The sequence below is a fragment of the Lemur catta genome, chromosome 6 (genome assembly GCF_020740605.2).
Source record: "Lemur catta isolate mLemCat1 chromosome 6, mLemCat1.pri, whole genome shotgun sequence".
In the NCBI taxonomy this organism is placed as follows: domain Eukaryota; kingdom Metazoa; phylum Chordata; class Mammalia; order Primates; family Lemuridae; genus Lemur; species Lemur catta.
In genome coordinates this window covers 33054491-33070522 of record NC_059133.1, presented here as the reverse complement: position 1 = coordinate 33070522, position 16032 = coordinate 33054491, and the positions used below count along the sequence as shown (strand labels likewise).

The window sequence follows — 16032 nt, the reverse complement described above, 5'->3', positions numbered from 1 at the left end:
CAATGGGTTTAGAAGCATCCTTCCCTTGTTATTTGCTTCCCACTCAGGGGTTTATAATATACTACAAATGCTATAGCGCATCAGACAAAAGCCAAATAGGATTTGAAATCAATATGTCATCTCACACAGTGCATAAAGCAACTGTAGTCATTTAACCTGAATTTTACTTCATTGTATCGTTAAATCTTCTAAAAATTAATTTGAAAGTCAGTAAAAAGGTTAATATATACTTATGTTGGTCTTAATTTTCAATTGTTAATTTTTATTTTCTAGAAGCTTTCAGATATTGATCCATCAAATCCCAGCTATTTAATTTCATTTGATTTCTAAGAGCTTTTATTTTACTGTGGTAACAACCATTTTTTTAAATAGACTTAATTTTTTAGAATAGTTTTAGGTTTGCAGAAAAATCCAAAACGTAAGACAGAGTTCCCGTATACTTCACACCAAGTTGCCCCTATTAACATCTTGCATTAGTATTATACATTTGTTGCATTTAATCAACCAGTGCTGATACATTATTAACTTAAATCCATAGTGTATGGAGATTTCTTTAGTTTTTGCCTAATATCCCTTTTTTGAGCCAGGATGCTATCAGGATAGCACATTATATTTGTCATGTCTCCTTAGGCTCTTGGTTGTGACAAGTTTCTGCAGACCTTGTTTTAATGACCTTGACAGTTTTGAGAATTCCCAATTAGATATTTTGTAGACTGTCTCTGTTGGAGTTTGTCTGATTGTTAATAATTTTTAAATGATTAGACTGGGGTTATGGATTTTGAGAGGAAGAACACAGATGTAAAATGACATTTTCATCACTTTGTAACAAAGGTACATATTATCAACATGACTTGTCACTATTACTGTTGACCATTATCTGCCAGAGACAGTATTTTTCAGGTGTCTCCACTGTAAAGTTACTCCTTCTCTATGCATCCCCACCTTTTTCATCCTGTGCTGTTTAGAAGGAAGTCACTATGCACAGGCCACAATTAAGGAGTGGGAATTATTCTCCCCATTTTTGAGGGCAGAGAATAGACAAAAATTATTTAGAATTTTTCTGCAAAAGCAGTGTCTTTATCATTTAGTGTATCACTTATCCATATGGAATCATGAATATTCATTTCATACTTTGGGTTATAATCCAATACTACATTGTTTTTGGTGCTCAAATTGTTCTAGCTTTGGCCATTGGGAGGTCTTTAAGTGGGTTCCTGTGTCCCTTGGACACTTTCATATATCCCCATCGGTGTACCAGTATGTGTGTGTTGAGCACTTTTTCACTTTTCTATACTCCAGGCTCATCTTGTATATTTCCAGCCCCAGTCCTTAACATCAGACCATTTCTCCAAGGACACCTGGTTCCTTTTATTGGAAAATGGTATTAGAAACAAAGATCTGGATGCTAGGTAACAATCATTTAAAGGATAAACAAAACAAGTTTTTAAGCAAAATTGAGAAAAATCTTTTTCAAGTACGATTAAGTGAAAAGAACACATGATCATCTCAGGCATCTTCTCTTTACATTCACTTTTTTTTTTTTTACTTTTCTAAATGGGCATTGTTATCCATATCAGATTTTATGAATACAGATTATGAGGAATTCCAAATAGGCTAATAGTTATGTTTGTAATATAAGAAAGAAAAAAAACAACGCTGATTGTCCCTGGTGACCTTTTACTACCAAATTAATGCAAATATGTCTGATTTTAAACTTTGGTTAAATATCATGTATTTAGATGCACTAATGCTTTCTGATGGAAGTTTGAACTTTGTGGGAAATATTACGGTATATCATATTAATGGAGTCAACTTAAATAAATGAAAAAAATTCCTTATGATCCAAAATGCTAAATATCTTATACTTTTTAATGCCCCCAATCTTTAAACTCTTTTCTCACAAACACTTGGTATGCTCATCCATTGAACCTGTTAATATCGTCTGAAATGCCAAGCATTAAAATCTTTTATCTTGTCACTTGTTGGTGTGGGGAGAAAAAAGGTTTGTAATCTGGCATGGAGGGTAATTATAAATAAGGGAACCCATTTTTCTTTTAAAGAGATACATAACTACCCTGACAACTTGATTATGGTGAAACTTGATTAATCACATGGATGTGGTCTAGAAACATTTTGTAATTATATTTTGAGCCATGCATTCTTTTTCATCACATGTTCAGAAATTATGCTTTTATATTCATGTTTCAGAGTGAATAGTGAGAATGATTTTGGGAAGGAGAGGGAAGCTAAGAGAATTCCTATATTACTGATATGAGAAAAGCTTATGACTTCAATGATGAATGGTGAATACAAAATAGAGGATGCTAGATTTTTGTTATGTCTGGATAGCCTTTTCTGTCATTCTTGTAACTTTCAGATACTGATTTTTATCTGCTTTATTATTACAACTACTATCATTGCCAAGGGCTTAATTTGGAATTAAATGAGCCTTATGCTTAAGTAATTCATTCTCATTAGTTTGCCAAAAAGTGAGTCCCATGATAGTTTCAATACTCCAAGGCAGAATGTTTACATTTTTCTTTCACTGAGACTAAAACATTCCTTTTCGGTTTCATTTATGTCCCTGAAAATCTGAGATTGGAAGACAATATTGAAGCTGCCATCACCAATGGCAGTTTTTCTTAAACAGAGAGGGGAGCTGTTATAGTTGAATTTTGCTTCACTTTTGGTTTTCTTTATTCAGAGACCATAGAAGAAAGTAATTTTACCACAGGGCTTCTATAAAGGCGTTTCCACTAATTAATATAAGTCTTCTCATTAGCTTCTCCCTCATATTTCAGGTGATTTGGCATTTTATGAATTTCATGTTATTTGTTCATTAAGCTATAGCTATGTTCTTTTGTTCATTAATGTGTCAAAAGACGAGAGAGAGAGTTGTCAACCGTGAAGCTTACATTATTGACTGATTTCCATTCTATGATTTTTTATGCTTGGCAGTTTCAGAAACCTCCCCCTAAAAATTTTATAATTAAAATATATTTTTATCAATAAAATGGATATTAGAGCTAATTTGCTATTTTATGATAAAGAACTTTAAATGAAATGAATATATTTGAACTTGAAGAAAAATTAGACTTTGGTGAAGCAGATCCTTATCATTTTGTGAACAAATAGGTGAATTAAAACATGAGAAAATGTGGCTGTCCTTTTTCACTAAATAGTATGACATGTGTCTGATGCGAATTTTTTGGTTGTAAGGATGCAGTAAATGTGCCGTTTATATTTCTACTTTAATGATGAAGTTTAGTCAGGAAAATGTTTCCACAGAATGCATGCTATTACTTTTACATGTACTTTTTATGAAGAGAGAGGGGGGCAGAAAACTTGGTAACATAAAGGTAAAAGGCCAAGTTTCTGTATGTGGTGACAACAGTTATTTAAAATGGTGCCCTGGAGTTGAGTGCAATATTGTTGCCTTTTTTTTTTTTTTTTTTTGAGACAGTGTCTCCTGTGTTTCCCAGGCGGGACTTGAACTCCTGATCTCAAGCAATCCTCCTACCTTGGTCTCCTAAGTAGTTTGGAATACAGGTGCTCACCACTGTACCTAGTGAATACTATCGGCTTTATGAGCCTTCCTAGGGTGTGTTAGGATTCACCATAACAATGCTTAAAATGTGTGGGAGAAAAATAGGTAAAAACTGACTTGTAAAAGTTGGAGGGTGAGAGTTAAACAATCATTTATTTGAATTCCTACAAATGTCAGCCTCTGTGTTACCCTCTGGGGATTCAGAGATGTCACTTATTCTAGCTAAGCCTTAAAAGTTTTTTGATATCACTGTAATTTTGTGTCCCAACTGGTGTGCATTTTGTTTTTATAATTTCTTGTGAATTTAAGAGATTTTCTAGCAAAATTAAGGATCACAAGATAATTATCAATAGACTATATTGGGATGTGGAAAAAAAATTAATGTCATCATAATAGCTGCAATGAATAATAAAGAAAAGTACAGGAACTTACCACATTAGACATCTATGTACCTATAACCAGAATTTAGATTTGTTAACATTATTTGTATATTTTTAATCTAATAAATGTAAATTTAGGCATATTAGGTTGTCAAACCTTTTGATTTTCTTTTTTGAGTAAATTTTTTGAATCTGTAGATAAATAGGAACCATTCAGAGATTTGAAGTAATTTTTTGTCTGTTATGCATGGACCCATCTCCCCACCCCAGAGGTTTCCTCTTCTCACGTTTAGTATAAATATTTCTAGACTTGGGGGGAAAAATGGACCTTGCATACCTAGGTATATTGGTGAAAAAATATTTAATATATGGATTTTTTTCTGAATGGCTTTTATGATTCTATAATAAACATATTTGCAACATGATATTTCACTAGTCATGCTGCTATATAATTTGGTTAATTTGTCTTAATTGCTATATAATATGTTGATATATATGCGTGCATATATAAAAACATATGTATCTATATATAATACACATGGTTTATTTATTTTATTTGTCATATGGATCCAGATTAGATGGTTATACCATGGTGTATTTCCATATTTCCTATTGAAATTTATAGTTATTTCCTTTTCGTTTTATAAATAGTGCTTCATTAGATATCCTTGTACTTAGATCTAAGAGGTTTTGTAAAGTATATGTTTGTAAGGACATACTGCCAAATCAAAGAGGATACAAATGAATTTTCATGTGTACTTCCAAATTTTGCGCAAAACCATACAACTTATATTTTCCAAATAATGTGTGATTGTGCCTATTTCAACATAATACAGTGATGTTACATCCAATTATCTTTAATTTTACTTTGATTTATTTGACATGTATTTATTTCACTTTAATTTTAATAACAGATTGAATGTCTTCAGATATTTGTCTTTGAATTTCCTGTGTATATTTTGAATCCATTTTTTCTATTGAGTTTGCCTTTTGTGGTTCATACTACTTTTTTTCCCTAAAATTCTGGGAACAAATTCTGTCTTCTGCATGTTGCAACAAAACTTGAAATTTCAACCTTGAATTCTACTTATTTTAAGTGTATCAGCTCCTTTGTAGCCTGTCCCTGGCCTGTTAGGAACCATGGCCGCACATCACTGCCTGAGCTCTGGCTCACACCTCCCCACCCCCCAGAAAAAATTGTTTTTACCAGGAGGTGAGTTGCAAGCCAGCAAAGCTTCATCTGTATTTATAGCTGCTCCCCACCGCTGGCATCACCGCCTGAGCTCCGCTTCCCCTGCACATTCTGTGGAAAAATTGTCTTCCATGAAACTGGTCCCTGGTGCCAAAAAGGTTGGGGACCACTGCTTTAAGGCATTATGACTCTTCTCCTTCCAAAATGTTTTTCTGGACAGAGTAGTAGAAAATGTGAAGCTCCAAGAAACCAGGGTCTCTCATCTTATGACTAGTGTATATCCAGTGTGTAGAAGAATGCCTGCCACATACAGCAACCTTAATAATGTGTTAGATGAAATGATCATGTTTTAGCTACTAAATTGCAATCCTTTTCTAAGGCTCCCTGTCAAAGATTATACTAAGGTAATGTTTAAATTTCCCACACTTTGGAGCGTCATCTTCCTTGGATTTTTGCTAGTTTTAGCTTTTACGTCTTTGGTAGCCACTCACTGGAGCATTCGTGCCTTACCTATCTGCACCTCAGAAATAACCAATGTTGAATAAGTTTGATACATCTAGGCAAAGACACAGAAACGTTAAGGCTAATTATGTGGTCACTTGGGCCCTTGTCATAGCTCAGTAGAATTTGCTGATTTGTTGATACTTTAGTCATAGCAAACCACAAGGCATTAGAAATTCTTCCACTGTAAACATTTCAATATCAAGTTCACTTGATGGGTTCAGTTTCCATTTAATAGTCACTTAGCCCTTACAGACCTCACCATTGAGTTAGAGCGAGTGTAAGAGGGCATCTCACTTCAGAACTTTGGTATCTCTTGATCTTAGTGATTATGTCAGTTGTTTAAATGGGAGACTACCTGAAAATGCTTTAAAATATGATGTACTACATAAATTAATGTTGGCATTTTATTTGTCTTTTTATTTTTGTCACTTTTTCAGTATGTAGGCTTTGCATATTTAACATTCAATAATTTTCATTACTCACATCCTTATAATTCATTGTTTATTCTTTCAGTATAATGCAGTGATTTTGCTCATATCTGTAATCTCAATATTTGATTTGGATAATTATTAAGATTTATTAAATTTTTAATGATACTTTATTAAGAATTAATGAATGAATGAGATGGTTGTGCCTTATTATGCCATTTCTATCTTTAGAAATAAAATAGAATTATGTCACTTCCAAGACTGACTACTTCTGGAGCTTCATGACTAGCAAAGAAACCTGACAACATTTCCCTCCTTAGTGTAGCTCTCTTGCCCTGCAGCCTCTCTTGTCTGGTTATAGCTGTTTCTGTAATGCTTTCTCTCTGCCTCCTCACCTCCCCAGTCTCTCTCACCATAAGACATTGTAACAGAATGGTCTTGGTCATGCTTTAAGAATGGGCTTTTGGTACAAATTCAAGATTCAGTTGTTTTTCAAGATCGGTATTCTTTATCCGTGGTATCTTGTCTCATTTATCTTTGTCAAATGGTGTGTTTCTCCCCTGTTAATCTAAGAGTACTCAATTATATGATTGATGGATCAAGTTATTACAAGATTTTAGGTATGGTTTTGTGTTTTATTTTTTTTTGTAGAATCAAACTTTACAGTTTTTTGCTGGGTAGAATTCCAGAAGAACAATGGAATGGCTTGAAAAAGTTATTCTTAGATGACAATGAGGCTTTGAACTATCTCATTTTGCCAGTTGACAGTTAAAGATTGGTGAGGCTGAACATGGTACTACACCCCTTACCATTAACAATTCCATACAGCATTACATGAATTGATCTTGAGCAAAAGTCTGGCACAGATGTTTTAAAAAAACAATGAGGCAGTTAATGCTGTGAATTTAGTATTAGTGTGATCTGATATTAATGAACAATTCTACCTCTTACATTTTCCATAATTTCTGTCTGCTTGCTGTTTCCACCTGGCTGCTTTTCATTTTCCTTATTCTGAATTTTTTGACTTTTAACCACCTATCTTTTTGCCACTCTTTTATACACAGAATTACCCCTTTTTAAATTTAAAAATAATTTTTTTAAATGCTTTTGTAATGTAAAAACGGGCATATCACCAAAAAGTGTGTGGAAGGGAAGCTCTCAGTGAATTACTTTTTGTTTTGTTAGAGATAAAAAATTCCAAGATCTTAAAAATAAGGTTACATTAATGAGTTTAAAATTGAGGAATAATGTAATCTGTAGTGAGGACCGCACCACCAGTGAGGTGATGACTGTGGATATCTCAGCGTTGAAATTTGGGACTAGTGATGGCAGAAGAGATGGAGAGAAATGGACAGATTGGGGATGTATTTTGAAGTGGAAATTTAGAAAACTTGGTATTGGATGGAATGTGGAGGGAAGGAAAGAGATTGTGAAGAAAAAACTGGTTACGTAGTATTACCAATTTCTGAAGATGAGTGACTGAAGGGCGTGCTGTTTTATTTAGTTTGGGGAAGTTATGAGTCGAGAGTTCTGTTGGGGGGCATTTTGAGTTTGAGGTACCTAAATGTGAATATACCCAGTAGGCAATTGAATAAATGATGATGGAGGTGAAGGATTAAAGGATTGTGGAGATGAAGGGAAGTGAAGGAAGGTAAAGGTAGAGTCATTAGCTTAGATTAATGTTTAAAATCATGAACCTTGCTGAGATCATCAGGTTGAGAGTGGAGATGGAAGAAAAGATCCCTGAGCTGTGCTGTGGCTTCCAGCAGTTACAGTTGGGGTGGATGAAGAGTTTAAGGAGGAGTGCTGTATGACAGTTTTATACAATACACAGAGACCATTTTAATAGAAGTTGTGCATGCTTAAGATATATCGAGCTTTGTGGATTGTTACTTACACTAAATATTTGTCATATTTTTTGTAAGATTCTAAGCAGCATTCTGAGTGTCATTGAGTAACACAGTTTTTTAGTGTGCCAGAATGTTTGCCCTAAGAGATTGCATCACCAGTGAACCATGAATGTTGGGATATGGTGCCCGTCCTTTCTCTCCCGCCACTGCCTCTTCAGGACTTAAATTGTTAAATGTCACTAAGTTCTTGCTCAGGTTGAAGGAGTTTGCCAGAAAATTCTCATTAACACGGGTGCCCTTTGGCCTTCCTCTCATAATTTTTTGTCTTTCTCTTGAAATGTTAGTTCATTGCTAAAGTCATTTTATTTTTAAAAGTTGTCATCAACATGAAAAATCTGGGATTCATGAGGTGTGTTATTAAATGTTGGATGTCACTGATGTCAGTGACAGCATGGGGCCGCAGATGAAAGCCTGGTTTATAAATTCTGCAAGGACAGAGTGCTTCAAGACAATGAAATGGGGACTGGCTAAGACCATAGCTAAATGCTTTTACTACTTTAATGCTGAGCAAAGAGTCCTGTCATGCCACATTTTTTTTTGCCATGACTGCATTTTGTTTTTCTCCAAAATCTAAACTATAAAATTAAAGAAGACAGTTATCAGCTGCCTACTGTGTCTCATGCAGAGTGCTAAGTTCTCTTACACTGTGGTCCTATTTTGACCTGACACTGATTCCGAGAGGGAAATATGTTGAACCCAGTTTATAGAGGTCAAGAAATTAAATCTTTGGTTATTGGTAATTTAGAAAGGAAAAATAAGATACTCATTGGAAGTTATCTACAAAGTAGGATTACACATTCAATTGTTTTGAAGTTAAACTTTCTCTAAGCACGTTTAAAAGGAGATGGAAACAAAGTCACGTTTTTGAAACACAATGCTGTGTTTTTACCTGTCCATTTAAAAATGCATTTCATCTCTAAATGTTAAGTGAAATGTTCCCATGCTATATTGATAATGATCTTAATTTCTTCTCCCTTCTCTTTTGGTTTCAGAGGAAGAACTTGTCTCTTTTTCTCAGCATTAGTTTGTTAACTTTCTGGGGGACCTCCCTTTTGGGTGCCCGGTTATACTGGATGGGAAACAAACCACCAAGCTTTTCCAACTCTGACAACCCAGCTGCTGATTCAGACAGCCTCCTTGCCCGCACGCTCACCTTCTTCTACTTGCCAACCAAGAACCTCTGGCTGTTGCTATGCCCAGATACGCTCAGTTTTGATTGGTCGATGGATGCCGTGCCTCTGCTCAAAACAATTTGTGATTGGAGAAACCTACACACTGTGGCCTTCTATACTGGACTCCTCCTCCTCGCCTACTACGGTTTGAAGAGCCCAAGCATAGAAAGAGAATGCAATGGGAAAGCTGTGACAAATGGCAAGCAGAATGCAAATGGACATAGCTGCCTTTCAGATGTGGAGTACCGGGACTCAGAGATTAAGCCCAGCTTTGCATCCAAAGTAGAAAATGGCATTAAAAATGATGTATCACAGAGAACGCAACTTCCTTCTACTGAGAACATTGTTATTCTGTCTTTATCTTTGTTAATAATACCCTTTGTTCCTGCCACGAACTTGTTTTTCTATGTCGGCTTTGTAATTGCAGAGCGAGTATTATATATTCCTAGTATGGGCTTCTGCCTCCTGATTACAGTGGGTGCCAGAGCCCTTTATGTCAAAGTCCAAAAGCGGTTTCTCAAGACCTTGATTTTTTATGCTACAGCAACATTAATTGTTTTCTATGGACTCAAGACTGCAATCAGGAATGGAGACTGGCAGAATGAGGAAATGCTGTATAGGTCAGGGATAAAAGTAAACCCAGCTAAAGGTAATATTTTATTTTATCCTTTGCTTGGGCAGTTGATACTTTGGCCTTTTTGTATATCTTTGCTTCTTGCTTTAAAATACAGTGTTGAGGATGAGGTCCTTTCACACAATACCCATATCTTTCATTCTTTCTTACATTTTTTTCTTTAAAGAGATAGTCAGTACAACCAATTTAGAGACATATCCAACATGTTACAGGGAAATATTTTCCTGTATTCCTAGCTGTGTTTGCCCAGAAGAACTAGAGCTCCTGCTGTGTAAAAATATTGCCTGTTATAAGAATTTAGGAAAAGGCTTGGTTTGTACATTTTAAAATACTGGTACAGACATCTTTCATCGTGTACTAAGAGCCAGGTTATCCTACTTAAGTAAATTTTACCTCTTGTGTTTTCTAAGCATCACCTGAGGAAATACCACAAGGCTTACACTGACACCTTTAAAGTTTTGGAGATACAACTACCTCTGAATCTTGGAATTGTGTCTCTAGATGTCAGTGTGTACACATGCAGGTGCGAGCACCCTTAGCTTTGCAGAGGCTGAATAAAATGATGTTGCCAGGCCGTTAGACCCTTTTATTTACGAGTTCTTATTTAAGGGAAAAAAACTTTTTACTACACAATGAGAACACTGATTATACCTTTCGTTATTGCTTTTCATTTAGAAAATTATTTTAGCAAATCACACCATCGATAGCTACAGTATAGAAAGTAGTTTCCTTTAAAACAGAAGTGAACAATCAAAAGCTATTACAGTGGATTGCTTTGATTTAGGCAATTAAATGTAATGGAACCTAGAGAACAATTGGATAAAAATAAGTGTACATTTTTGGTACAGAAATATATAGTGTAAATAGTGACCAATACTTTCTTATAAGCCATTTTAAGTATTCTGTAAATTATGTGGTTGCTTGTGCAGTATTTGAACTGGGGTTTTTCTGGTCTTTCCAACACAATTCTGTACCAGGATTCAAATATTGAATGTGTGAAACCATTCCAAATGTATGAAAATGGCCTAATACGTATATATTTCCAAAGATCTAGATACCCTAGAAGCAACTTTGGCATCTTTATCTGATTAGCACAAATTAAGTTAAGAATGCAAGTCAAGAGTGAGCAACTACACATTTCTTTTAGCCAAGGAACTAATTGTTGGTACTTAAAATGCTTAATAGATCTCAGGGATTTTAATGGGAAGTTGCAGCATTAAAGTTGAGCTACCGTATACCATGTAATTCCTCAATTCTCTATGAAAAATCATTACCATGTGGCTTTTCTAGGTAGTGAGTACTGCACAGTTGTATCGAATGCCTGAATAGGAATCTTGCTGTAAAAATTGTTACAATTAGTTTTTACAGAATGCTTTTCAGCTAGTTTTTCTTCACTGGCAGACATAAGTATATAGAACAAGGCTGTGTTGCCAATTTATTTTCCTACTATTTAAAAGAGATATTTGGTAAGGAATTAAAACAGAAATCCCTAGCATATTAGTTGCATCACAGTGTTGTTCTGAGGATTTATTAAATTTATTGGTTAAGTTTCAGGCTAAGCTACTGTTATAAGCAGCTGAGATAACAGAGGCTTAAATAAGATAGAAGCTTTGTTCTTTCATGTAACAATCTAAGTATGTGCAGACCAGAGCTGATAAGATGGCGCCATGGGTTTTCAAGATCCATACTTATTCTCTTTTGTTCCTTTGCCATCTCTGTGGTGTCACCCTGTCCATATGGTCCAAGATGGCTCATTATCACATCAGCACTTCAGCTGACAGGAAGAGGGGGAGAAAGGGCAAATGATGGGTGTACCCATTTTCTCTAACAGCATATCACAGAAATGGCACACACCCGTGGTTGCTCACAGACCATTGGCCACACCTAGCTACGAGGAAGGCTGGGGAATGTTATCTTTATTCTGGAAAGCCAAGTACTCAGCCAAATTTTATTATACTGGAAAAAGGGAAGGCAGATACTCAGTTAAGAGGGTAGCAGACTCTGTCCCATAGGTGAAAGTATTTTGTAAACTCTTCGGTATTCTTCAGCCTTAATCACTCTGATTGCTGACAGTTATGATTCTGAATAAGATATTTTGATGACATGGTTAAAATATTTTTCTTCATCCATTCACTTAATAAAAGAATCATTAAACACTTTCTTGTTTTCCATCATATTTCCATGTCTCCTTACTAACAATACTTGAGAAGTGCTGTAGTATTTAGGCACTCCAAAATATTGCTAATTAAATGAATGTATGACTGACCAATATTATGATGAGTCCTTTGAGACATGAAACAGTGAATTTCCAAAACCCACCGCTCCACCCGTGCCCCAGTCACGTCCTTTACTTGCAGCCTTTACCATCTCAGTTGATGGTGTCTCTATTTTTCCAGCAACTCTGGCCAACCAACTTGAAGTCATCCCTGCCACCTCTCTTCTTTTCACACCCCACTTCCTCAGCAAGTCCTCTTCACCCTGTCTTCAAAGATGCAGAGCCTTGACCACTTTTTACCACCACCACTGTTACCATCATGGAGTAAGACTCCATCTTTCATCTGGACTATTATTAAAAGACTCTGACCTGGTCTCTCGGCTTCTATTTTCTTGCCTTTTAGCATGTCTTGTACTTGTTTGTTTCTAGTCAGCCATGATACATTGGGTAATAAGAACTGAGGTAAATGGGCATTAGTGTGAGTTTTTATGTTAATTCTGCAAGGAGTTGGATTGTATTTAATGTTTGCTATAGCCATGAGTTTCAGAGATGTCACATTCTGCTGGTGCCCTCAGTTTTTGTCTCCCCTATTATCTTTGGGCTTTCCTAAGGATTCAGATACAATTTATTTTGCTTCTCTTTCAGCTGTAATCTACTATTATACTGGAGCCCTGCTGGTGTAGTAAGATGTGGGGAAGGGAAAATGTTCTGTTATGACTAATCTTAGCCTCTCTGGGCTACGATCTTTACAAATGTTACTTAACTTTGCTTTTGTCTCACTCCAATTGAGACAGGAAGGCTAGAGGGGCCTGGAATGAGAGGAATACCCTTCCCCAAAGCTCTGGGACAAGGCTTCGGGAAGGTCTTTGCCTTAGAGAGTAAGTAAGTAGGCCTTTGCTGTGGAGAATGCTCTGGGTAGATTTCCTAAGGCTTATTCTTCCCTCCCCTGCCAGAGCCAGAAGAGCATCTATCTTTCCTGGCTCTTCCCAGTGAGAATCTGCTTGGGTCCCTGGAGATAAAACCCATAAAAGTAAGGGGGTGGTCCCCTAAGACAGCTGCACTCAAAAGTCTCTCACTCTCAAGCTAGTGCACACTAGGCCTCCAGCACCTTGGCAAAATTACCAGTTAATTGCTTCTAGCAGTTTCTGTCTCCAGCAGCTTCTGCTCCAGGTAAGCTTACCTCTGCTGTGACTCTCTGGATTTGCCTGTCTCTCCGGATTTGAGGTTGGTAGTTGGCCCCGTGACCACAGTTCACTGAGGCTTCACAGACAAGTTATTGATTTTCAGTCTGTTTAGCTGTTTCTTGTTGTAAGGACAAGAGTGACAGCTTCCAAGCTCTTTAATGTCTGAGCTGAAACCCTGCTTCTGTTTTTACATCCTTCAAGTCTCTGCTTAACCAGAAGCCCTAGTGACCCCTTTTGAAACAGAAGTCATGGTACAGCATTCCACTGCCCCAGTCTTCCTCGGTCTCCGTTTTTCTCAAAATTGAAAGAACACAGTCACGGATAAGACCCTAACTATCCATCAGCCTTGCCTTCCCTTATTGGACTCCGGCCCTTCTGGCCTCTTTGATGTGTCTTCTGTATGCCAGGTGAGCTCCTGCTGCAAAGCTGTTGCCCATGTCATTGCTTATTCCTAGACTGTATCCTCCCAGATATGCTCAGTGAGGTCTCCCGCACTTCTTTTAGGTCTCTGGTCCAATATTAAGATGCTTTCTGACTACTCTGTTAAAAATTACATCCGCTCCTCTGCCTTATCCAGCATCCCCTGTCCTCTTTTCTTGCTTCATTTTTCTCATAGTATCTCTCACTCTTTGATATGCTATATTTACATGCTTATTGTCTGAATGTATTATCAGCATACACTAGAATGTACAGTGGTAGAAGGCAGGGATTATTGCATTTTTTTAAAATGCCACATAGACAGCAATGAGGACAGTGCTTGGTGGATGAAGGCATTCAGTAATAGATACATTGAATAATAAATGCTATAGTCAGTCTCCTTAAGGAGTTTGTAACCTGTTTAGAGACAGAATACACATGCATGAAATAAGGCAAAAGTGTGAAATAATTGTGCTGTTGCTATACCAGGTACTGAGGGATGTTTCATAATAAGGAGAGTAGAATTGAGAGCGGAGTCCGTTTTGGATTCCGTGACTGCCATCTGTGGCATATGCTTCCATTTTGATACAAGACCAAACTCTTTCAATCCAGGTTCCTGATTTTTTTCTATTCATAACATGCTAATAATAATTCTGGCTACAGTTACCTCCTTAGCAATTATGAGACTGGCAGTAATCTTCCTTAAGGCAGGTTTTTCTTAGTCTATTATGTTATTTGAGCCTAAGCAAAAGATTAGAAACTCTTTAAAGCCAGTCTTTCATAAGGTTTTCTGAGATTACAGATGGAGTTAGATTTTTTCCTTCCTTTGAAAGCCTTTCCAAATTTTGGAGTACTTCAGTCTACCCATGTGCGTTTAATGGAATATGATTTTAAGCCTCATGAAGCGTTATACATTAAAACTGCTGCTTTCAGTAATGGGTCTTGTAGACAGCTGCCAGTCATTAACTGATTGGATGCAAATGATGATGAGTAAAGCCTATCATAGTGACTGTGCTGCTAATTTATGGTTTAAATCTGGATGGTAGAGAAATGATAGCTGATTTGGACTGTGTAAACCACAAGTCCCGTCTCATTATGTGGTTGATAATGTCAGGAAAATACTAGACAGAGTTGATTACTGTAGTTGGCTGATTTCACAATGACTCTTTGCATTTTTGTGCTTAGGAAAGAGGAAATTTTCTCTGCCTTAATGAGCAAGCCACATTATATTTGAAAGGATTTCCCCCTCTTTGAAACAACACATTATATGAGCCATATTGATTAGTATTTGCTTGAAGAAAGCATTTCTTGATTAATTATAAAGCAGTTAAATGTATGATCACACCTTTTGCTGGCCTCTGACCTCATCTAAATCCCCATGTGTCTTTATCTCTTATAGAATTTGGCATCATTGATCTCTGCTACTATGGCTTTCAAGACAGTATGCAATTTTTGCTGTCTTTCTCTTATTTCCCATAGCTTGCTCGTCTATGGCTTTGCCCCCTCCCTAACTTGATGCATTCTTCAAGGTTCTATCCCAAAGCTGCCTTTATTTTCCCTTCTCTATAATACCTAGAACATTGCTTGATATATAGTAGGGGTCGCTAAATGTGTGATTACAATTCTAAGTTATGCTCTCCATGATCCTCACGTCTGTGAGGAACTTACCCACCTGGGTAAGCTGCCAGCCTCTCAAACTCATCACCTTTCTTCCCTGAAAACAACCCCTTGCAAATTTTCGTATTACAGTCATAATCACAGACTAACAAAATTATTAAAATTAAACAGATCAGTGAGCACATAAACATAAAGAATGATAGCATGTATGACAGCATATCTGGTTGGCTAAAGGGCATTTAAAAATTAAGTTATCGATTTAAAATCAAATGACTTCTGAGAATGTTTTATTAACTGTCATGTGGCTTAAAGGAACATGTGACTGTGGTTTTTAATTGTTTGAAAATAATTTCTTAAAAAATAGTTAACAATTAAGCAGGGTTAATCTGAAGAAAACTTAAGGTTTTTACATGCCTGTTTCTAACATAAATATGTAAAATGATAGATGTGAAAGATGTAAATTATATATATATATATATATTTGGAATTCCCAAGGTGATTAAGCAGTCCACATTTACCCTCCCCCATGAAAATGACAAATATTACCTGCTTAGATACAGAAAAATGGACACCACTGTTGTTTCAGCTCTGTATTACTTGACAATTTTTCTTCCTTCCTGGATTGCTGTAAAATTGATAGTTCTATTTCAATTTTACATGGCATTAAATTTCAGGAAACAAGTGTGTTGAGGGAATACCATTTTATTTAGGAAACAACTAAAAATTTAAGTGAGACCTAAACCTTTAAGCTGTGTGAAAATGGACTAATTCATTTTGGATTTTATGGTTTAAGTTTTGTTTACCTCTAATTGAGCATCCTCTTTAACTATGG

At 36.2% G+C, this 16032-nt stretch overlaps 1 protein-coding gene across 2 annotated transcripts in view; it reads left to right on the top strand.

Moving 5' to 3' along the window:
- TMTC2 (transmembrane O-mannosyltransferase targeting cadherins 2) overlaps positions 1-16032 on the top strand; it is a 370759-nt gene that overhangs the window by 174491 nt on the left and 180236 nt on the right. For both annotated transcript variants that reach the window (XM_045553293.1, XM_045553294.1), the window contains exon 3: positions 8954-9782. In XM_045553293.1, the coding sequence (XP_045409249.1) occupies positions 8954-9782 (829 nt within the window). The remainder of the gene's footprint in view (positions 1-8953; positions 9783-16032) is intronic.